This window comes from Ahaetulla prasina, chromosome 5, assembly GCF_028640845.1.
Source record: "Ahaetulla prasina isolate Xishuangbanna chromosome 5, ASM2864084v1, whole genome shotgun sequence".
In the NCBI taxonomy this organism is placed as follows: Eukaryota; Metazoa; Chordata; class Lepidosauria; order Squamata; family Colubridae; genus Ahaetulla; species Ahaetulla prasina.
In genome coordinates, this window is record NC_080543.1 from 66559409 (window position 1) to 66583131 (window position 23723).

Below are 23723 nucleotides of genomic sequence, written 5' to 3' on the forward strand. Positions count from 1 at the left end.
ACTGTCGACCTGACAATGTAACTGAAGGCGCTGAAAGCACGCAAATAAGATGTGGTTCTGGAACCCAGCAAATATCTTGTCTTTCAGGCCAATAAAATGAATGAACAGGGCCTCACAGCTTTTTAGGGGAGTTGAAGCATGCTCTTTCTCATGAGAATGATTTAACGGAGTTTCCAGAAGGTCTTTTTTTGTAAAAGCAGGCTGAAAATACCCTATTTTGGGCATTTTTACAAAAACCGTCACCAATTTGTGAACTATTGGAAAGCAATAGGAGAGTGAAATTTTATATTCAACAACCTTGAATTGCTAAGTTATTATGCACAAAGTTTCATGTTTCTCATATCTTTCCTTCCAGAGATAAAAGAAGCCAAACTTTACCCTTTTTTTGCACCACAGTCATTTTCAGCCAACTTTGCTGCAAATTATCTAGATGGAGTTCACTCATGAGAATGTTTTTATTATTTTGTTTAATAAAGCACAGCAAGTTATACAAGATGGCCAAGTTTTGTTTCTCTCAACAAAATATTGCCAGAGATGATATGTCTCAAAGTTGCTGAAATCTCAGAGACATACTTAGAAGGCTGCAGTATGGGGGTCAAACAAATGACTATATAACCGCAAGTATTGCATTGGCAAATGTTAACACTTTACCAATGTTAATGGGGATGCGTGTGCATGTTCACACCAAATTTCATTGAAATTCATGATGGTCGAGCTGGAGATGGAATGATCCTGCTTGGATTGACATCTGTTTTTCAACTTCGGCAATGATACTAACCAGATGTTCTGTTTAGATTGCAGTTACTAGAGTCCCAAATGAGTTCCTCTGCTTCTTTTCTCCTTTCACGCATTCTTTGAGGATATGTGATTTCTACTGATTTTCTTCACATCTGATGTAGTCCCTTCCTATTCCACAAGTTTTGGTTCAAAAATAAAGGTTTGTCATTACAGTAGGAAATGTTTTAAAGTTCAGCCTTTCATCAATGGATTGTTAAAAAGAAGCCAGCATTTCACAGATCTACTGCCCTGGAAAAAGAACCAGGGTTATTTCTCACAACACACACTAGCCAACTGAGATAAAGGCATTTGGCAGAAAGTATAGCAGGCAGACCGTACATATTGTCCTGGCAGCAGTGAATAAATGGAACATCTCTTTATGGTGGGCTGGGCATGGGTTGTGGATGGCATCGATACATAAGTTACAAGAAATGGTTTGTCCTCGCCAAGACAAGCAGGATATATAGTATGGAGAAACCCTTCAGAGCATGTCTGGCAAAATGTAACACATTTAGAAATAAGAGCAGAAATAGTATATTTAGAAGCCCAATCTTACATTAAAGGTAGAGTGGAGGTTTTTTTATTAGATATTAAATATTGATAGCTGTCTTATGAAATTATGAAAAACTTAACACATTTCATTTTTGAACGTTGAACTTCAAATGCAATATGTGTTACAGAAATAACAAATGTAATTGTAGAATGCCAAGCAGAGACTATCAAATTTCATATCACACTATAAATAAAATTTAATACAAATAAATGTATCTTTGGAAATAAATTTGCAGAGCATGTCGTTTTCTTTTACATGTTTCCGGTCTGATATACAAGAGAGTGGATATTTTAAAATAAATCTTGGCTTCTGTTTGATCCTATACATGGGCATAGAATCAAATATATGTGAGATGTCCCTTAAACTGGCACAGAGATAATGGATTACTATGTTTTAAAATAAATTATTAGTATTGAATACTTCTTTGATATTGTCCTACATTTACCTTTAAGAATGTACAAAAGGCACCCCTTCATTTTTCCTTGCTTTGCATGGCAGAGAGACTTTTTTTTTTGTTGCCTTCAGTCTTTATGGAGCCAAAGTATTATTTAGCCTTTATGGAGCCAAGGCATTATTTCTACCTCATAAATTCATTTTCTGTGAATGAAGTGAAGCAACACAGCTGTTTTGCTTCACTGCTTCAGAAGCACGGACTATTTCATTTCACAGTTCTTCATCAATGGGATGCTTCTCCTGAAGCATTATTAAAGCAAAGTGCTTCTTCAAAGTTCTCCATACCTTTACTTACTGTATTTAATGTACAGCATAAAACCTGAAGTTCCTCTGTGTGTTAGACTTCAGTTCACCCATTAATATCAGTATTAGGCAACTTGGTTAATGCCATGAGACTCGGAGCTTTTGTTTAAAATACATTGTGCACATAAGGCTCTCAAACAAAATTTCTGTATTGTAATGATCGGGGTAGTTACCAGGTTTCTTTGTTATTCAGGTCTGCATAATAGGAATGGAGTACAGTTTAATACAACAATATTTGGTTCAAAGTTTCTAAAAAATATAACTTAAATACATTTCAAATTATATATACTTTTGGCACCTCGTTAGTTTTTACGCCAAAATATAAATGTTCTAGCCGAAAGACATGGTTACAACTAGAAATTTCAGAAAAAGAAAATATATTATTGAGATTAATGTTGCAGTTTGCTTTTCTGTACTAGAAGCTGTTGCTATTTCTTCACTATTATGAGAAATGTTTTACCTTAAATACACATTTGCATAAAATCATATTAAATGTTCTAAGCCATCTAGAATAATGAACACCCTCAAACAAAAATTTTCACTACAAGGACCCAAACGACTCCAGCATATGCTATAAATGTAACAAATCCATAGATGAATGTGATGAATTCAAGAAATGCCGATTATGTACCAATTATGCCCACCACACCTGCCTGAAAAACAAATCAATAGCCAATTTCCTACAATCAAATCCTACATTTATCCATATATGTCCATCTTGTTTTCCAAAATTTGACCACGTACTTGCCATGTCTCATAGGGGCCATACCTTGGAAACAACTATGAAGTCACAATAAACTATCATTGACTCCATTGAAGCAAGCTTAGAAAAAAGAATAATAGCATGTTTTGAACCACAGTTCGCTAATCTTGAAAAAAAAATTACAAAAAAATGAAAACGCAGCAGATCAAAATCTTTTCCCAATCCAACAAACAACCTAATCCACAACCTAAACCACAAATATCTGCCAACCAACCAAACAACGTAGCCATACTCGTAAAAGATACTATCGAGAGAGAACAAAAACGTCAAAATGCTATATTATTTGGATTAGATAACACCAGTGAACCAGATATCACTAAGGTTCGTAACATCATTAAAAATTATAATTCACCCACCATCTCCCCTGACGAAATAATCGAAGTCTCCAGAGATGGACCAGAATACAAAAACAGTGATGGCTGAGTGGCACCTAGATTCTGTAGAGTCATCTGCATAAATGAGACCAGCAAATGAAAGTTCATTGATGCTATAAACTCAATTGCCAGAACCAACCCCATCCACAGCAAACTTAGATCACGGCCTGATCTATCATTTCTGCAATGGATCCACTCCCGCAAACTCCGCACAGAACTCAAACGCCGGCAAGACGAAGGCAAATCCAACTTACACATTGACTACCGTGCTGACTGCATTAAAAGAAAAACCTACAATCAAATGCCCAACATCCAACCCCCATCACCCAAAACATCCAACCATCCATCATGCAGAACTTTCAACCAGCCATCATCCAAAACTAGGTACGCACGCCCCTTATTTCCTCTATACCAACCACTACAGAACTTAAATGCAAACTGATAAATGCAAGAAGCATTGTAAACAAAATGCCTGAATTTCTCCTCTTGTTAAATACTGGTATATTCGACGTTATATTTGTATGCAAAACATGGCTGAACTCATCCCTCCCAGACACCATCATTTCAGACAGAGCATATCATGTTTTCCGGTCCGATTGCGAAACCCGCAGAGCAGGTGGAGTGGCTATCTTTTACAAAAAGTCACTGAATCTAAAAAATTGCACATAATCTAAAAAGTTGCACATAAACTCGCTCTTCCAGAAACTATTGTCTGTGAACTGTCCCTTAACATCACACTTCGCTTCTTGCTATGCTACAGAGCCCCCAACTACGACATTGCACATGCGAACACGTTAACCACACTACTAACATGGGCTGCCTCTTGCCCTTATCCTCTCTTCTTCTTGGGTGACCTCAACCTATCTCTTATTAATTGGATAACAAACAAATATACAATTGAACCCATCCATACTACCATGTACAATGCTGTTACAAATCTAGGTCTTGATCAACTAGTAACTAACAATACAAGACTCAACAACTGCCTTGACCTCATCTTCTGCAACAGCTTAAATTCAATTTATGGACTACAAATAAAAGAACCCAACAGTGACCACAGCATAATAGACTTTTGTCTCAATATACGCCCTTACAATAATCTCCATAATAATGGTATACTAAACTACAATTTCAAAAAAGCCAACTATGATCTTATAGACACCGACCTCTCATCTCTTGACTGGCAAATTCTATTCTCTAACTGTATCACTGCTGAAGACCACTATAGCGTTTTCCTACTTGAAGTCAATAGAGTCATTAAACTATACGTACCACTAACTACCACCAAAATCAGGAAAAACAAATTACCCATTTCAATAAAAAAGCTCCAATCCAAAAAAAAAAATCCCTCTGGCGAAAAAACAAAACTGGCTATGTAGCCAACTTTAAAAACCGCTACAAAAATATATGCCACCAAATAAAGACTGAATGCACCAATTACCACATCAAACAAGAAGAAGACCTTCTGCGCACAAAATCAAATCGCGCTTTCTATAATTTTGTAAACAACAAACTTAAAGACTCGGGATCCATCCCACCCCTAAAAGGATCTAACGGTAAAGAATGTAATAAAGAAACAGTTAAAGCAAACCTCTTTAACACATTCTTCGGCTCAGTCTTTATTAACAGTAATGGCTCATACCCAAAATTCCCCGGTCGTACCAATAGAGATTACAACAATCTAACGCAAATAGATTTCACAGAAGATAATGTTGAAAAGGCACTACATAGACTAAAACCGTCTCTATCTATTGGACCTGATGGTCTATGTGCATACTTCTTAAAAAAGCTTTCCAGCAAAACCCCTAAGCATAATCTTCGAAAAATCTTTCAGGACCAGCTCTCTTCCCAAACTATGGTCACTAGCCACAGTCATCCGTGTCTTCAAAAAAGGAGAGCCCAGCCTAGTTGAAAATTACAGACCAATTTCTTTATGCTGCGTCACCTGCAAAGTAATGGAATCAATCATCAACCAATCCATCACCCTCCACCTTGAAACAAACATCCAAATCTCTAATAAACAATTTGGTTTCAGAAAAAATATATCCTGTAATTTACAACTTCTTCACTGCAAAAACATTTGGACTACAAATCTTGACCAGGGCAAAGCAATAGATGCAATTTACATAGACTTCTGTAAAGCTTTTGACTCAGTGGTACATGACAAACTTCTTCTAAAACTTAAATCCTACGGCATCTCCGGACCACTCCATAATTGGATAACAGCTTTCCTGTCAAACAGACAACAAGTGGTCAAAATTGGCAATGCTCTATCAAATCCCGCTCCTGTCAATAGCGGTGTCCCCTAAGGCAGCATTCTAGGACCAACACTCTTCATATTATACATTAACGACCTCTGTGACCATATTATAAGTAATTGTGTTCTCTTCGCCGATGATGTTAAACTATTCAACACTACCAACAATGCGGCTACCCTTCAAAAAGACCTTGACTTTGTGTCAGAATGGTCAAAAACTTGGCAACTCCAAATCTCAACCAGCAAATACTCTGTCTTACACATTAGAAAAAAGAATCAGAACACTAAATACAAGTTTGATGGACATGACCTTGTAGATGACACTCACCCCGTCAAAGACACTGGAGTTTTCGTATCTAACGATCTAAGTGCCAAAGACCACTGCCACTACATCGCTAAAAAGGCTCTAAGAGTTGTAAACTTAATCTTGCCTAGCTTCTTCTCCAGAAAGATTACACTACTAACCAGAGCATACAAAACATTTGCTAGACCAATTCTCGAATACAGCTTGCCTATCTGGAACCCACACCTCATTTCGGACATTAATATAATTGAGCATGTCCAGAAATATTTTACAAGGATAGTTCTCCACTCCTCTGATCACAACAAAATACCTTATGCCACCAGACTTGAAATACTGGGTTTAGAAAATTTAGAATTCCGCCGCCTTCGGCATGACCTGAGTATAACTCATAAAATCATCTGCTACAATGTCCTTCCTATCAAAGACTACTTCAGCTTCAATCTCAACAATACATGAGCACACAATAGATATAAACTTAATGTGAACTGCTCCAATCTTGATTGTAGAAAATATGACTTCAGTAACAGAGTTGTTAATGTTTGGAATGCACTACCTGACTCTGTGGACTCTTCCCAAAATCCCCAAAGCTTTAACTAAAGACTATCTACTGTTGACCTCACCCCATTGCTAAGAGGTCTGTAAGGGGCGTGCATAGGAGCACCAGCGTGCCTATCATTCCTGTCCTAATGTTCCCTTGATTGTATCCAATTCATATGGTTATTTCATACTTATACTTATATATACTGTTGTGTTTCACAAATAAATAAATAAAATAAAGAATAGAATAGAATAGAATAGAATAGAATAGAATAGAATAGAATAGAATAGAATAGAATAGAATAGAATAGAATAGCCTTTTTTATTGGCCGAGTGTGATTGGACACACAAAAAGAATTTGTCTTGATGCATATGCTCTCAATGGACATAAAAGAAAAGATATCTTCATCAAAGTACAACACTTAAAACACTTAATGATAGTCATAGGCTACAAATAAGCAATCAAGAAACCATCAATATCAATATAAATTGTAAGGATACAAGCAACAAAGTTACAGACATACAGTCAGAATAGAATAGAATAGAACGGAACGGAACGGAACGGATCAGAACAGAACAGAATAGAATAGCATTTTTTATTGGCCGAGTGTGATTGGACACACAAGGAATTTGTCTTGGTGCATATGCAGTCAATGGAAATAAAAGAATAGATTCCTTCATCAAGGTACAACACTTAAAACACTTAATGATAGTCATAGGCTACAAATAAGCAATCAGGAAACCATCAATATCAATATTAATTGTAAGGATACAAGCATCAAAGTTACAGACATACAGTCAGAATAGAATAGAATAGAATAGAATAGAATAGAATAGAATAGAATAGAATAGAATAGAATAGAATAGAATAGCCTTTTTTATTGGCCGAGTGTGATACAAGGAATTTGTCTTGATGCATATGCTGTCAGTGGACATAAAAGAAAAAGAAAGAATAATGAAGTAAAGTACTTATTGGATGTATGCATTTATTGGATGAGTAATACAAAATAGTTTGTAATATCAAAAAAGACCAGTAAGCCAGGGTGTCAAACTTATGGCCCGTGGGTCGGATGCATCATGTACTGGCGACACCCACCCTCAGTTTAACATAGGAAGGAAAAGACCTGTTAAGTCACGTGGCGACGTATGTTTGACACCCCTGCAACAAGTGATAGCACCTGACTGACATCATCAGCCCGAGATGTTCAACAGAATTTGGCCTGATTAGTATTTTGGGTATGAGGCTGTCAAGGAATACCAGGCCTACAGGTTGAACAGATGAAAAAGGACACCATAACAAATATAGGTAGTCCCTGTTTAGTGACTGTCTCATTTAGCAACTATTCACAGTTCCAATGGTGATGAAAAAGTAACTCAACCCTACAGCCATCTTAGAACATCTTCAGGGTTGCCAAAGCGAGGCTGGATAGAGCTGTGGGAAAGGAGTAGAGACAGCTTGGAAAATGTAGCCAAAATAAAATTCTTTCTTCTGGGAGCCAAGGACATTCTCACCAGCACCTGGCGGGACATGGATGGGAGTCATCTGGATCTGGGACTGTGACCTAATTGGGGCATGTGATGGTTATGTGTAGTGGAGGGAAGAACTTTGAATTTTGGAATTGGATGAGGAAATCCCGGGGAGCTTCAGTGTCAGGTTTTTACCAGCTGTGCCAATATGACACGCCTAATAAATCTATAATTTGAGGAACCCTCTGGCCTTGGAGTTTTGATTTCATCTTGGCTATTACTTAGAACCATGACATTAACCTGACTCTCTTTTTAAAAGAAGCAACAGTTCCCCGTGCCAGCTGTCTGGGGTCCTGAGCTCTGACCGTTTACCCGGTCTACCAGGCAGTGGGAAGATTCAGGGAATATGGAGGAAAAGAAGCAGCTAGAAGAGAAATCGACCACTACCAGCAGAGCTGCCGGGTCCAACAGGTTCACCATGGACAGCTCTTTGAAGCCTTAGTTCTATGGGAGCCAATTCACAAGTTCCCCCAATGTGGACACAACTCCAGAGATGCTTTCATGGTCCTGACATTTCAGGAGCCAGCGCAGTGGCCAGTCACCCAGGAACTATACCAGGCAGAGGAGCAATTTGCTGGCCAGAAAATGCTCCAGGAACGCCAACTTACTGTGGGCAGAGCACACCACGATCTTCGAGTGGAGAGCCATGATGCCCATTGACCTCAGAGAGTCCCAGGAGTGGGGAGTCCAGCCACTACTGAGAAGCCAAACCCTGGAGGGGATCCCTGAAAAGTTCAGCCAGCTGAGTGTTGGCAGCCTGGGTCAGCACACTCTAACTGGCCCAGCCGTTATGGTCCTGGCTCAGCCAACGTTCACTTTCCCAAGCCAGGGAAATGTGACACCCTCAAGTGGAATTTCCCCTTCATTCCCCTGATCTACCATGTTGACAGCTATCAACCCACCAACTGGGCCTGTAGACCAATCCAGCCCGCCATTGCAAAGAGGAGCCTCCAGACTGTGGGGCCAGTTGGCCCACTGCTTTGACCACCACCCAGGCTCCCGCCAGCCAACCAGACCCCTCCCCCCCGATTTGGTTTTCTACCCTGGCCAGGGCTGGGTCCAGTGCCAATGGGCGCCTACCCTGGTTCCACAACCAGCAGTGGCCCCACCATTGCCAGCACCACTGGCCACACCCCCAGCCATGCCACTACAATTCAGAGCCATATTTGATGGAACCCCTGGAAAGTTTTCTTACTTTCTAAACCGGATGTGGTCCCATCTCGACTGTTATGGGGACCAGTACCAGTCCGATTGAGACATTCAGCTATAGCCAATTTTGGACGCAATATTTATCTGGATCAATGGGATAGATTGTAGGATCGAAACTACAAGTTAATGATGTCAGCTGTTTATAAAGAAAATTTGTACAAAATGTTTTATAGATGGCATTTGCCATCAACGAGATTGGCCAGGATGTTTCCAAATAGGTCCCCAAATTGTTGGAGATGTGGTCACAAACAAAGGACATTCTACCACATGTGGTGGACCTGTCCTAAGATTAAGAAATTTTGGGGTAAGATAAAAAACTGGCTGGATAAAATAACAGGACAGAAAATAGAAAAAAACCCAGAACTATTCCTATTGGGCAATGGGCTGGGTAATGGGCTGTGTGAAACGTCCTGAATTCTGGGAATGTGATCTCCTGTAATGGTAATGGGCTGTGTGGAACCATTCCCAGAACTCAGGACATTTCCAGATAGCCCATTACCATTACAGAAGGTCACATTTCCAGATCTCAGGACATTACTACACAGCCCATTACCCAGGTCGTTACAATACAGAAGACTAATGGGCACACAACTAGGACCACACCACACAGGATGCTACGAAATAGCCGACTAATCTGCAAACATCCACTCCACCTACCAATCAAGATGCAACCACACAGCCAACCAACCTGCTTACAGCAACAAAGCCAACACTCTACACCTCCCCACCAGTATTTATAGAGAGACGGCAGCTCCAACCATGCATTGCTCGCACAAGCACGAAGCCATAAGAACCAGCCTGAAGATGACGAGTGAGACTTCGTCGAAATGTCACCAAGATACTCTCAACCTTACACAGGAAAAGACCCGAATACGCCAAAACCTACACACACACACACACACACACACACGTTTTCGTAGGTTTTCACGGATATAGGTATGTAGGTCTTGGCATTTTCGGGTCTTTTCCCGTGTAAGGTTGCTTGAGAAGCACGAAGCCGAAGACACCAGCCTGAAGATGATGAGTGAGACCTTGTCGAAACATCGCCAAGATACTCTCAACCTTACACAGGAAAAGACCCGAAAATGCCAAGACCTACATATATATATATACATATACATACATACATATATTTGTGTATTGTGCTTTTTTTGTATTGTGTATTTTAACTTTTGGAAATTCAATAAATATTATTTAAAAACAACAACCCGGAAAGACGAAACAGATTTTTAAAAAAGAGACTAAAATACTGATAAAATGTTTCCATGGGCAGGTATTTGAGTGAGGCAAAACAGAATGCATGCAAACCAACAAAACAAAACCAGAATGTTTTATGAATAACATGGAATATTATAGTACAGTGTTTCTGATAGCAGAGCCAATGTTTTACAAGTATGGCTGCACTGATTACATTTCTCTATAAAAATCAGGATGCTAAGGGAAAGGGGAAAAGGAGTCAAGTGATTTCAAAATTACTTGAAATCAAAAAGCACTTGTGCAATGTGAAGCAGTGGCAAAACTGGTTAGAACCCACCACTGCCTTGCACTATGATTAGCTTTGGGGCTACCCGGTCCACTGGCCTCAGCTTAGACCCTATTACTGGCTTTAACAAGCTGCTGTGGAAAACCGGATGCACGTTTCCTAATACATCCTAGGGGAGAGACCTCAACGGCCTGGCAGGAGAACTTCCCCTTCTCTCTCACCTTTTGGTGGGGCTTCTTTGCCTTGGCAGACTGGCGGCTTTCCCCTTGGCTGGGGACCTGGGGCTAGATATTTGGCCACCCAATGGCCTTGCTAGCCACAATGGAAGCACTTTATAGGCAGTCCCAAGGCTCCATTAGAGGGGTCTGCGACTTTCAGGGGTCAATCGTCTCCAAGCTGGTGCTTCTCTGGTTGGGCGTTGGGCTTTTGATCCGTGGCTCCATGCTTCTTGTACCACTTGAGCTCGAGGTCCATTGCCATTGCCATCCAATACCATTTGTTGATCTGATCGAGGATCCCTTGGTAAATGCACGTGTGCAGCAGGTCATGGTACAGGTCCTCCTTAAAGAAGTGGACCAGTAGCCTCTCCGGCCACTGTCGGAGCTTCTCAGCCACTCTGAACTCTCGGATGTACTCCTTGGTGAGCCAGCCCCTCTGCTTAATCTTGCAGATTTCTGCTTTGGATTGCAGGGCCTGGAAGTCATCTTTGAATCTAGCCCTTAGCGCTTGATGGAAGGTGTTGATATTCTCCAGCTCTGGCACATCTTAACCAATCTATCTACTTCCCCCTCCCTTCCCCCTTTCAGAGTTCATGGCAACTATAAGGCAGCAAAAGATGGCTTCAGCCAGGTTTGCTTCAGAGTTGACAAAAGAGCTTAGATTTTTTTCCAATTGTATCTGAAATGCAATTTGTAATTTGTAAAAAAATTGTAATTTTTTTCCCCTCTCTCATTCCCCAACCCTCTCCTCCCAGTGCACAGGGACATATCTGGTCATGCTCTCCAAGATCAGCAGAGAAAGGAGAAAGCTTTTGAGAAAACTGCAGTGATTTTTATAGTAATGATTCCAGGACATGTTTATGAGGTCATTTCTACAATTTTTTTTAAATTTGCATTTATATCCCACCCTTCTCCGAAGACTCAGGGCGGCTTACACTATGTCAAGCAATAGTCTTTATCCATTTGTATATTATATACAAAGTCAACTTATTGCCCCCAACAATCTGGGTCCTCATTTTACCTACCTTATAAAGGATGGAAGGCTGAGTCAACCTTGGGCCTGGTGGGGCTTGAACCTGCAGTAATTGCAAGCAGTTGCTATTAATAACAGACTGTCTTAGCAGTCTGAGCCACTCAAGGACCCATATGAAACTCAAGGACAATGTGAAATCGTTGTTTGGATTCTGAAATGATCCATTTGCTGAAATACTAAATATATGGAAATCTAATCAAAATACAGACCACAAAAGGGGTAGACAATAGAAAAAAGAGCAGCTGTAATGTTTAAATAAAAGAACAGATCCACTGTGAAAATATAACATGTTGTTATATATTGTTAAATAATTATCACCGATTTGATCTTGCTTTTCAGAGAAAAAGTTCCTTTATAAAGCAAATTATTTTGCTGTAAAGAATATTTTCCTTGGCAGAAACCTCAAAATCAAAATGTAGGCATTTGCAGCTGTGGTGAATAATCTGTCAGCAGGGAAACCATGACAGCCTAGAAGAGAGAATTAATACAATTACACTAGGAAAAAATATTACATATATAGTGTGGGTTTAGTCTGTTAAATTAATAACCAATAAAATCAATTGGATATAGAATGGGTCATGACTAATTCAGCCCATAATTTTCACGGGTACCAAAATCCTACTCAATGTTTGCAGACAGCATTGGAAGTATCAGTAAAATGATAATAAAGTATGCAGTGTCCTTTTATATCAATATTAGTAAGTCAATGCATAAAAACATTGTTGAACAAGACTAAATTTGCATCTAGTCCAGTATCCCATTTTCCCAAAAGGCTAACTAGATATCCATGGGAATGTTACAAATGAGACAAGGGAATAAAATTACAGCTTGCTGGCAAATGGAGTTCAAAGGTTTGCCACTTGTAATCTTGCAGGTAGCTTATAAACTTCACTGTAGCCAATCATAGCCTTATCAGCAAGGAATTTGTCTAACTCTGTAGAATGAGGTAGTTAGTTATTGAGCATCACATGCTTTTGTGGTAATTGATTTGCTTATCTTAAAATATATATTTGGCAGCAGAGAACAAAAATCTAGAAAAAGCAATATAGAGAAAACGACAATTAACCCTATAATAATTTATCCACTCTGGGTCACATAACAAAGGGAGAAGGGAGGGGGGGCTTAGAATGGAAGAGTCAGTGATCTCCTGTAAAGGGAGATTTTAAAGAGATTTTTTAAAAAATATTTTTAAAAAAATATTCTGTCAGCCTGTGTAATTGATGCTACCAACAGCCTCAGCTTCTAAATATCCCTAACCACAGTTCCTGCCTCCATGTTGACAGTCATGAATTTGTAGGAGGCAGTTCATTCAAACTTAGCCAATTATCCATTGACCAACAAGTGTGTCTAATACATAATAACAGGACTACATCCATCAAAACTTCCTTGCCTTGCCTTGTACTTATTTTTAATACTCAGCCCTGACACCTCCCACCCATATTAGTGAAACTAGTACTGGAAAAGCCCATTTCTGCTATTAAGCAACTGAAGATGATTTAGTCAAGGCTAAAAATTATTACTACTGCAGGCCTCAATTTAATATATATTGGATAGTTGGTGTGATTCCAACTATCAAAAAGAAAAATAGAATACAAGTAGTACTTGACTTACCACAATTGATCCCAAAATTGCTTTTATTAAATGAGACATTTGTTAAGTGAATTTTGCCCCATTTTACAACCTTTCTTGCCACAGTTGTTAAATGAATCTCTGCAGTTAAGTTAGTAAATGGTTGTTAAGTGAATCTAGTTTCCCCATTGACTTCGCTTGTCAGAAAGTCACAAAAGGTGATTATATGATCCCAGGACACAGCAACTGTCATAAATATGAATCAATTGCCAAGCATCTAATTTTGATCACATGACTATGGGAATGCTGCCATGGTCGTAAATGTGAAAAATGATCATAAGTCACTTTTTCCAGTGCCGTTGTAACTTCAAACAATCACTAAATGAACTGTTGTAAGGACTACCTGTAAAACTCCATCACCTAGAGAACAGAATTGCTCACATCTAAGTGATTATAGTGTCCATACCATAATAGTCCATTTCCTGTTTTCAGCCGCTTGAAAAACCAGTGACTTTGGAGAATAAAATACTTCATCGTTAACTTCTTCCAGCTTTCTGGGTAAGCAGTGTAAGAAAGTCCAATCAGAAGCAGCCTCTTGCGCAGTCTAAATATTCAGAAGAAATACATATACTTGAATCTCATTAGTAAGTAATGTTGCAATAGAAAGGAAAAACAACTTTGTTTTTATGCATCTCACTAAGAAAGCAACTCTGGAAAGTGTTATATGTAGTTTATAGTCTCTCTCTCTCTGTCCCCCTCCCATCAGTGACATGGGCAGCATATTATATATTATGTGTGTGTGTGTGTGTGTCAATGTATCTATCTATATATATATATTACCAATAAGGCAACTTTTATATCAAAATATCTCTTATGTTGACAGTTGGAAAGGACGTACAACTTACCATATTTATTAAAACTGGAAATTATTGATAACTATAGCATGATCGTGATAGTGTAAATAAGACTACACAGTGCTTCGAATTTAAAGATAAAAACTTGCTTCATTGTGTTAGTACCTGTTTTTTTAAAAAATTGCATTTTTCCACAAGATTGCACAGTTGCTCTTTCTAGCTAAAGAACCAACCTATAAAAAGGTGGGTTTGGTTTCAGGAATTATAAAAAAGGTATTGCATTCTTCCCTTTAAGCATTATAAATTACTTTTTTGCCTATGCAGACCTGAAGTGCTGCACAACACTGTATTGTACACTATATTGTACGTTTTAAATTAAATATAAATAATCTGGTATTTTTGTCTTTCAGTTAAAATAAATTTCTTATTCTGTGCTATTGAATTGCATATGAAACAGTGGTTGATAGTAAACTTTGCAGACAAAGCACAAATATCCAGTGGTGGGATTCAAATCATTTAACAACCGATTCTGCGGCCTAATGACCAGCTGGGTAGGCGTGGTTGGATGGTCATGTGACTAGGTGGGCATGGCCGACTCAATGTCACTTACGTCGAGGGGCATCTTACCTCTCCTCGCCCCTCCCCTCCCAGCCCCTCCTCGCCTTGCCTGGTCCCTCGCTGCCTGGCTCCCAACTGCTCGCCTGGCCTTCGCCTGGCCTCCTGCCTGCCTGCCTGGCCTTTTGGCTGCCCACTTGCAGTTCTGGTGGCTGGGAGGCCAGGTTAGTGGGTGGCCGGGAGTTGCAATGTTATAATGGACATCTCTGAGTTATTTATGACCCATTTTTGGAGTTACAACAGCTGTACAACCTTCCTTGCAATCACATGATTGTATTTGGATGTTTGCTAACCAGCTCACCTTTGCACCTTTTGCAATGTCCTTTGGTCACAAGGCCACTACTTGTGACTTTTTTTTGCCAATTTCCACTGAAAAACTGCCTATAAGGATAAATTGATTCATTTAAATGATTGAAAATTGCTTAATGACTGTTGTAAAAAAAAACACCCAGCAATAACCTCAAATCCAGTCACATACCCCAACTTGTGACCATGACTTACAACCAGGCTAAATTATAGTCGTAACTCAAGGACTATCTGCAAAGTGTTCCAAGTAGCTTCATTTCTCATGCATAGCCACTTTTGATTAAGAATTAAAAGTTAATATTAATTAAAATTAATATTATGCTAATGATTAAAATTAAAAGTCCTACCTAACTATATGAAAAGGCACATATATTTTCCCAGGCTACTGTCTGAAGAGCACAGACAGTGGTTTCCTGGGAAGACAGATGTTTATCTATTCAAATATAAATGACAAATTCTCAATCAGTACAATATTTAAAAGACTGAAACTATAAAAGAAGAGACAGTAATAATTTTGTATTGTGCACATTATGAAATACATAAAGCTATCTGCTCCCTATTCTAATTTTCATGGTATAAACATTCTATTATGGAGAAATAACCTAATTAATAGAAAAAAGTAGAAAGTGAACAACCTGAAAAGACCTATACAAATAATAATCAGTGCTGTTCAAAATGTTTCCTTCAAAGCCCAACTGAAACACATCAGTTGCTTTGCAAAATGTGAAATGTCCATTAGAATAGAATAGAATAGAATAGAATAGAATAGAATAGAATAGAATAGAATAGAATAGAATAGAATAGAATAGAATAGAATTTTTATTGGCCAAGTGTGACTGGACACACAAGGAATTTGTCTTGGTGCATATGCTCTCAGTGTACATAAAAGAAAAGATACCTTCATCAAGGTACAACACTTACAACACTTAACGATAGTCATAGGGTACAAATAAGCAATCAGGAAACAATCAATATCAATATAAATCGTAAGGATACAAGCAACAAAGTTACAGTCATAAATGGAAGGAGATGGGTGATGGGAACAATGAGAAGATTAATAGTAGTGCAGATTTAGTAAATAGTTTGACAGTGTTGAATGAATTATTTGTTTAGCAGAGTGATGGCCTTCGGGAAAAAACTGTTCTTGTGTCTAGTTGTTCTGGTGTGCAGTGGTTTATAGTGTCGTTTTGAGGGTAGGAGTTGAAACAGTTTATGTCCAGGATGTGAGGGGTCTGTAAATATTTTCACAGCTCTCTTTTTGATTTGTGCAGTATACAGGTCCTCAATGGAAGGCAGGTTGGTAGCAATTGTTTTTTTCTGCAGTTCTAATTATCCTCTGAAGTCTGCGTCTGTCTTTTTGGGTTGCGAACCAAACCAGACAGTTACAGAGGTGCAGATGACAGACTCAATAATTCCTCTGTAGAACTGGATCAGCAGCTCCTTGGGCAGTTTGAGCTTTCTGAGTTGGTGCAGAAAGAACATTCTTTGTTGTCCTTTTTTGATGACGTTTTTGATGTTAGCTGTCCATTTTAGATCTTGCAAAATGGTAGAACCTAGAAATTTGAAGGTTTCTACTGTTGATACTGTGTTGTCTAGTATTGTGAGAGGTGGAAGTATGGAGGGGTTTCTCTAAAGTCTACCCCATTTCTACGGTTTTGAGTGTGTTCAGTTCCAGATTGTTCTAGTAGCACCACGAGGCTAGTCGTTCAACCTCCCTTCTGTATGCGGATTCATCATTGTCTCGAATGAGATCGATCTCTATTGTGTCATCTGCAAACTTCAGTAGTTTGACAGATGGATCGTTGGAGATGCAGTCATTGTGGTATACAGAGAGAAGTGGGGAGAGCACACAGCCTTCGGGGTGCCCTGTGCTAATTGTACAGGTATCTGATGTGATTCTGCTTAGCTTCACCTGCTGTTAAACTAAACATCTCATCAAGGCCCTTGAAACAGCTGCTTTAATGTGCAGGCAGAAAATACGTTTCTACCTATGCCTCTGGTGAAGAGCTAGTCTCAAAGCTTTAATAGGAAGTTCCTTGATATTTTTGTATAAAGCTGCTTATCTCAAATTGAATCTGTCCATTTCTCCACAATGCAAAGCCATTTTGCAAGACCCAGAGGTGGTATTCAGCCAGTTCAGACCAGATTGGGTGAACCAGTAGTGTAAATTTTAACTGGTTCGCCGAACCGGCAAATGCCACCTCTGGCTGGCCCCACTCCTTCCCACGTGGTTACTGCTTGTACCGGCCCCCCATCCCACCCGCCCTATATATGTTGCCTTCGCCATGCACCTTACTCACTCTGCTCACCGAAGGTATGCATGGCGCCTTCTTGCCCAGGGAGGTCCCAGTCAGAGTCTCCGCCCACTCGCTGTTTGCCTTGGCTGTGTCGGGGAACAAATGCACCATTCCCTAGCTCTGGCCTTCTCTGGGGCCTCCTCCCACATGGTGCCTGTTAGATTCGGGCAATAACGAGGCAGGAGACCAGGATAGTGACAACAGCTCTTTACTATATGGTGAACCCAGCAACCCGGGCTGGGAAAACCTTCTCTTTATATACAGTTTAGCCAGAGGCTTCATCCAATCAGCAACGTGCTTTTTCCCGCTCAGTTTTCCCTCCACAACTCTTAAAGATACATTACACTCCTTCCCTCCCAGAAAGCACTTTACCACTATTTACATAGAATTAACATCTTATTTTTCAACGTAATCACGCAAGTAGACTGGGCGTCTCCTGACTCTTTCGGACCTGCGCAATTCATTTTCTGGGAGTGTGTCGAGCTGACCGGAGGGACTGTTTGTTCCTCTCAGCTCCTCCTCTAGGCCATCCGGCCCTGGATTATTGCAGAGTCGTCCCTGCTGTTTTCAGGAGGAACCGGTTGGCGTCGCTGGACCTCCTGGAACTCAGATAAGTCCCGCGTTTGCCCGGGTTTGAGTCAGCTGTGGATTCAAACATTGATAGTCAGGGCCTGTTTCATCTGATTCTGATTTACGGTTATCGTTTCCTTATTTGGTCTATGTGGCGCTTCCATACCCAGCCATCCTCTATCTCTACCAGATATGATTTTGGTCCTGTTATCTCTAGGATTTTCCCTTTTAACCAGGTAGGGCCCTCGCTGTAGTTGTGTGCCCACACTAGGTCGCCTACTGTCATCACTCTTGTTTTACCATGTGCCCCTTTGTAACCGTCTGGTGTGTAGTTTGGGTTTAGCCGGTCTAGCGGGCACCTAAGCTTCCGACCCATTAATAGCTCTGCCGGGCTGCGGCCAGTTGCTACACAGGGGGTTCTGTGTTGGACTGCTAGGAAAGTATCAATTTTTGTTTGCCAATCGCCTGGCCTGATTCTGGACAATGCTTCCTTTGCGCTCGAGCAAGCGTTCTGCAAGGCCGTTAAATCGCAGGGTGGAAAGGCGCCGAGAGGACATGCGGATGCCCTCCTCTGCCAAGTACCCTCAAACTGGGTTGCCGTGGTGCGGGCCGTTATCGGAGACTAACGTGTCGGGCAACCCGTGGGTTACAAATAGGTGCCGTAGGACTGAAATCACGGCCTCGGCTGTCATGGATCTCATGAGAATGATTTCCAGCCATTTGGAGTAGGCATCGACTACTACCAGAAAGGTTTGGCCGTGGAAGGGGCCGGCAAAATCGATATGGATCCTAGACCAAGGGCCCTGGGGTCTTTCCCATTCCCGAATCGGGGCCGTTGGGGGTAGCGGTCTGGACTCCTGGCAGGCCTGGCATTTCCCTACCCTTTCAGCAATTTCCGTGTCCATTAAGGGCCACCACACATAGCTTCTCGCTAGACCCTTCATTCTCACGATCCCTGGGTGGCCCTCGTGAAGGAGCTCCAATACCTTTTCCCTCAATTTCTCCGGGATCACCACTCGATCCCCCCATAGCAGGCACCCCCCTTGAGCTGAGAGTTCCCCACGTTTCTTTACAAATTCTTTAAAACGCTCGCCCGGCGCAGCGGGCCAACCTCTTTGTACCCAACCAATTACAGTCCTTATTGTAATGTCCTTGTACGAAGCCCGAGCCACCTCTTTGGATGTGACTGGGCCAGAGTCCAAAGAGTCAATTAGCAGAACTGGTGTCCTCGGAGTGGGCTCTTCGATAGTCTCTGGTAACGGGCATCTGCTCAGGGCGTCTGCATGCCCTAATTCCTTCCCTGGCCGGTGTAGTAGTTTGTAAGAATACGCCGCTAGAAAGATTGTCCATCTGGTCAGTCTGGGCGAAAGTGCCACGGGCGTTGGGCGGTCGCCTGCCAACAAGCCTAGCAAGGGTCTATGGTCCGTGATGATTTCGAAATCACGACCAAATACATATTCGTGGAATTTCTTTACTCCTGAGACTATAGCCAAGGCTTCCTTATCAAGCTGGCTATAATTCCTTTCAGTTGATGACATGGTTCGGGAGTAGTATGCAATAGGGGCTTCTGGGCCATTTGGCAACCTCTTGCTGCGCTCACCCGCCACCCCATGGAAAGATGCATCGCAGCTTAACACTAATGGCAGCGTGCCATTGTATTGGATAAGGAGGCTATCACTCGATAGGAGATTCTTTACCCCTTCGAATGCCCTAGCTTCCGCCTTTCCCCAAGACCATGCAGCCGTCTTTGCTAGTAGTTTATGAAGCGGCTCGGCTACTGTTGCCTTATTCCTTAAGAATACCGCGTAGAAATTGACCAGACCTAAGAATGCCTGCAACTCCGTTTTGTTCTTTGGAACCGGGGCCTTCCTGATGGCCCGTACCTTGCTCTCAGTGGGGTGAATCCCTTTTCTGTCTATCCGGTAGCCTAGGAATTCCACTGATTCAACCCCGATCTGGCATTTGTTCAGTTTAACTGTGAGACCGGCAGACCGGAAAATGCCCAAAACTTTTCGCAGCCTTACCCCTAATTCCTCTAGATTCTCAGCGGATACCAGTACATCGTCAAAGTATGGTACCACCCCTGGTAGTCCCTGCAATAGCCGCTCCATTAGGTTCTGAAATAACCCTGGAGCCACACTAACCCCAAACTGTAACCGGGTACACTTAAAAGCCCCTCTGTGAGTCACAATTGTCTGCGCTTCGGCTGTGCTGCTATCTACGGGCAGCTGTTGATAGGCTTGGGCCAAGTCTAACTTGGCAAAAACTTGCCCTTGCCCCATTGAGTGCAGTAAGTGCTGTACCACCGGGACGGGGTAAGCACTCTTTTGCAACGCTTTGTTAAGTGTTGCCTTATAGTTTATTTATTTATTTATTGTTTATATTTATATACCGCCCTATCTCCCAAAGGACTCAGGGCGGTTTACAGGCATTTAAAAGCAATAAATACAATTCTAAAAACAATTAAAAAACTTATTCAAAAGCCTAATAATTAAAAAATATAAAAAATTAAAACCCAAGTTAAAACCCACAAACTAAAATCTAACTCAGTCCTGCGCAGTTAAATAGGTATGTTTTAAGCTCATATGAAGGTCCGAAGGTCCGAAGCTGGCGAAGTCCTGGGGGCAGTTCATTCCAGAGGGTGGGAGCCCCACAGAGAAGGCCCTTCCTGGGCGTCGCCAGGCAACATTGCCTCGCTGACGGCACCCTGAGGAGTCCCTCTCTGTGAGGCGCGGGTCGGTGAGAGGTATTCGGTAGCAGTAGGCGGTCCCGTGATAACCCGGCCCTATGCCATGGGCGCTTTAAAGGTGGTCACCAAAACATTGAAGCGCACCGGAAGGCCACAGGTAGCCAGTGCAGTCTGCGCAGGATGGGTGTTATACGGGAGCCACGAGGGCTCCCTCTATCACCCGCAGCCACATTCTGGACTAACTGCAGCCTCCGGATGCCCTTCAAGGGGAGCCCCATGTAGAGAGCATTGCAGTAATCCAGGCGAGACGTCACGAGTGGGTGGGTGACTGTGCACAGGGCATCTCGGTCCAGAAAGGCGCAACTGGCGCACCAAGCGAACCTGGTAACGCTCTCCTGGAGCGGCCGTCAAATGATCTTCCAAAGACAGCCGTTCATCAGGAGGGCGCCTAAGTTGCACCCCTCCATCGGGCCAATGACTCGCCACCGATGGTCAGCCGTGGTTAGCTGACTGTACCGGGATGCCGCATCCACAGCCACTCTGTCTTGGAGGATTGAGCTTGAGCCTGTTTCTCCCCATCCAGACCCGTACAGCCTCCAGACACCGGGACAGCACTTGATAGCTTCGTTGGGGTGGTCCGGCGTGAAAGTACAGCTGGGTGTCATCCGCATACAGCTGATACCTCACGCCGAAACCACTGATGATCTCACCCAGCGGCTTCATGTAGATGTTAAACAGAAGGCGAGAGGATCGACCCCTGCGGCACCCACAAGTGAGGCGCCTCGGGGTGACCTCTGCCCCTGTCAACACCGACTGCGACCGGTCGGAGAGATAGGAGGAGAACCACCGATAAACGGTGCCTCCACTCCCAATCCCTCCAGCCGGGCGCAGGATACCATGGTCGATGGTATCGAAAGCCGCTGAGAGGTCTAATAGGACCAGGGCAGAGGAACAACCCCTATCCCTGGCCTCCAGAGATCATCCACCAACTGACCAAAGCCGTCTCTGTGCTGTAACCGGGCCGGAAACCGGACTGGAACGGGTCTAGATAGACGGTTTCATCCAGGTGCAGGGGAAACTGATATGCCACCATACTCTCTACAACCTTCGCCGCGAAGCGAAGGTTGGAGACCGGACGATAATTACCTAAAACAGCGGGTCAGGAAGGCTTCTTAAGGAGGGGTCTCACCACCGCCTCTTTCAAGGCGGCCGGAAAGACGCCCTCCACCAAAGAAGCGATCGTAATCGCCTGGAGCCAGCCTCGTGTCACCTCCTGAGTGGCCAGCACCAGCCAGGAGGGACATGGGTCCAGTAAACACGTGATGGCATTCAGTCTACCCAACAACCTGTCCATGTCCTCGGGAGCCACAGGGTCAAACTCATCCCAGACAATGTCACCAAGACCACCCTCGGATGCCTCACCTGAGTCACCGCAATCTTGGTCCAACCCGTCCCGAAGCTGAACGATTTTATCGTATAGATAACCGTTAAACTCCTCAGCACGTCCCTGCAGCGGGTCATCCCGCTCCCCCTGGTGAAGAAGGGAACGAGTCACCCGGAACAGGGCGGCTGGGCGGTTATCTGCCGACGCAATGAGGAGGAGGCGAGCAACGCCTCGCTTCCTCAATGCCACTAGGTAAGTCCTTGTATAGGACTTCACTAGTGTCCGATCAGCCTCTGAACGGCTAGACCTCCAGGAACTCTCTAGGCGTCTTCTCCGCGCCATCCCCTCAGCTCCTCGGAGAACCAGGGGCGGTTGGGACCTGCGCCGGGTCAGAGGCCGCAAAGGCACGACACGATCTAAGGCCCCGCGCGGCCCGTTCCCAGGCCGCAACAAGTTCCTCAGGCGTGCCGTGAGCCAGACCCTCAGGAATGGCCCAAGCTCCGTCCGGAACCTCTCCGGGTCCATCAGGCGCCTGGGACGGAACCAACGCATTGGCTCCGTCTCCCTGCGGTGTTGGGTGGCGGTCAGAAAGTCTAGGCGAAGGAGAGAGTGATCTGACCATGACAAAGGTTCGATGACTATTTCCTTTAAGTCCAGATCTCTCAACCACTGACCAGAGACAAAAATCAAATCGAGTGTACCACCCCAGTGTGGGTAGGGCCATCAACTACTTGCGTCAGGTCCAAGGCCGTCATGTAAGCCGTGAACTCCCGAGCTGCTGTCGATGACGAGCCGGAAGAAGGCAAGTTAAAGTCCCCCATGACTAAAAGTCTGGGGGTTTCAACTGCCACCCCAGCAAGCACCTCCAGGAGCTCGGGCAGGGCAGCTGTCACGTAGCAAGGAGCCAGGTACGCGACCAGCAAGCCCATCTGACATCTATGGCCCCACTTCACAAGGAGGGATTCACACCGACAATCTGAGGTACAGTGGTCTCCTCGGCTCCAGACTCTCTCTAATCACAACCGCCACCCCCACCCCTACCCTGGGCTCTCGGCTGATGAAATGCACGGAAACCTGGTGGGCACATCTGCACCAGGGGAACGCCCCCTTCTGCGCCCAACCAGGTTTCCGTAATGCCTATAAAGTCCGCGGCACCCCCCTGAATAAGGTCGTAAATTAGGGGGGCCTTATTGGCCACGGACCGTGCATTACATAACATCAGCCGAAGGCCCAGGCTCTGAGGGGCTTGACTATCCGGGGAACGGGAGAAGTCTGGGGGCTCGCGATCGCCTGCAAATATCGAGCGCGCGCCCCCTTAACACGATCCGAGCCCCCGCTTCCGCCAAATCTGCCCCTCCCCCAAACCGTGCAAATAGCGCCACCCTCCACCAATGGAACCTGAAATCCCCCCATAACCTTCGGACCTATTAGCTCACCGCCACGAGCATGCGCAGGAACTGATACCCCACCCGCGGGGTTCCCCCAACACCCGCCCTACCCTCCCACCCTTAAAATGCCCTATCTAAAACCCCAAAGGCTCTTCCTCTTCGTGATGCCACCTCTGTGGATCCCAAGATCCGTCATTGAGGCCGGCCCTTGGTAATAAACGGCCATTCCTGTGAGCGGGGCACTCGCAGGCGCAAGAGTT

General features: G+C 43.2%; 1 protein-coding gene across 1 annotated transcript in view; it reads right to left on the reverse strand.

Moving 5' to 3' along the window:
* Positions 1–12027: 12027 nt before the first annotated feature.
* OTC (ornithine transcarbamylase) overlaps positions 12028–23723 on the reverse strand; it is a 63974-nt gene continuing 52278 nt past the window's right edge. Inside the window, exons 10-11 of the mRNA XM_058186592.1 lie at positions 13827–13964; positions 12028–12259 (exon numbers count right to left, since the gene is read on the reverse strand). Coding sequence (XP_058042575.1) covers positions 12200–12259; positions 13827–13964 — 198 coding nt within the window. The 3' untranslated portion in view covers positions 12028–12199. The remainder of the gene's footprint in view (positions 12260–13826; positions 13965–23723) is intronic.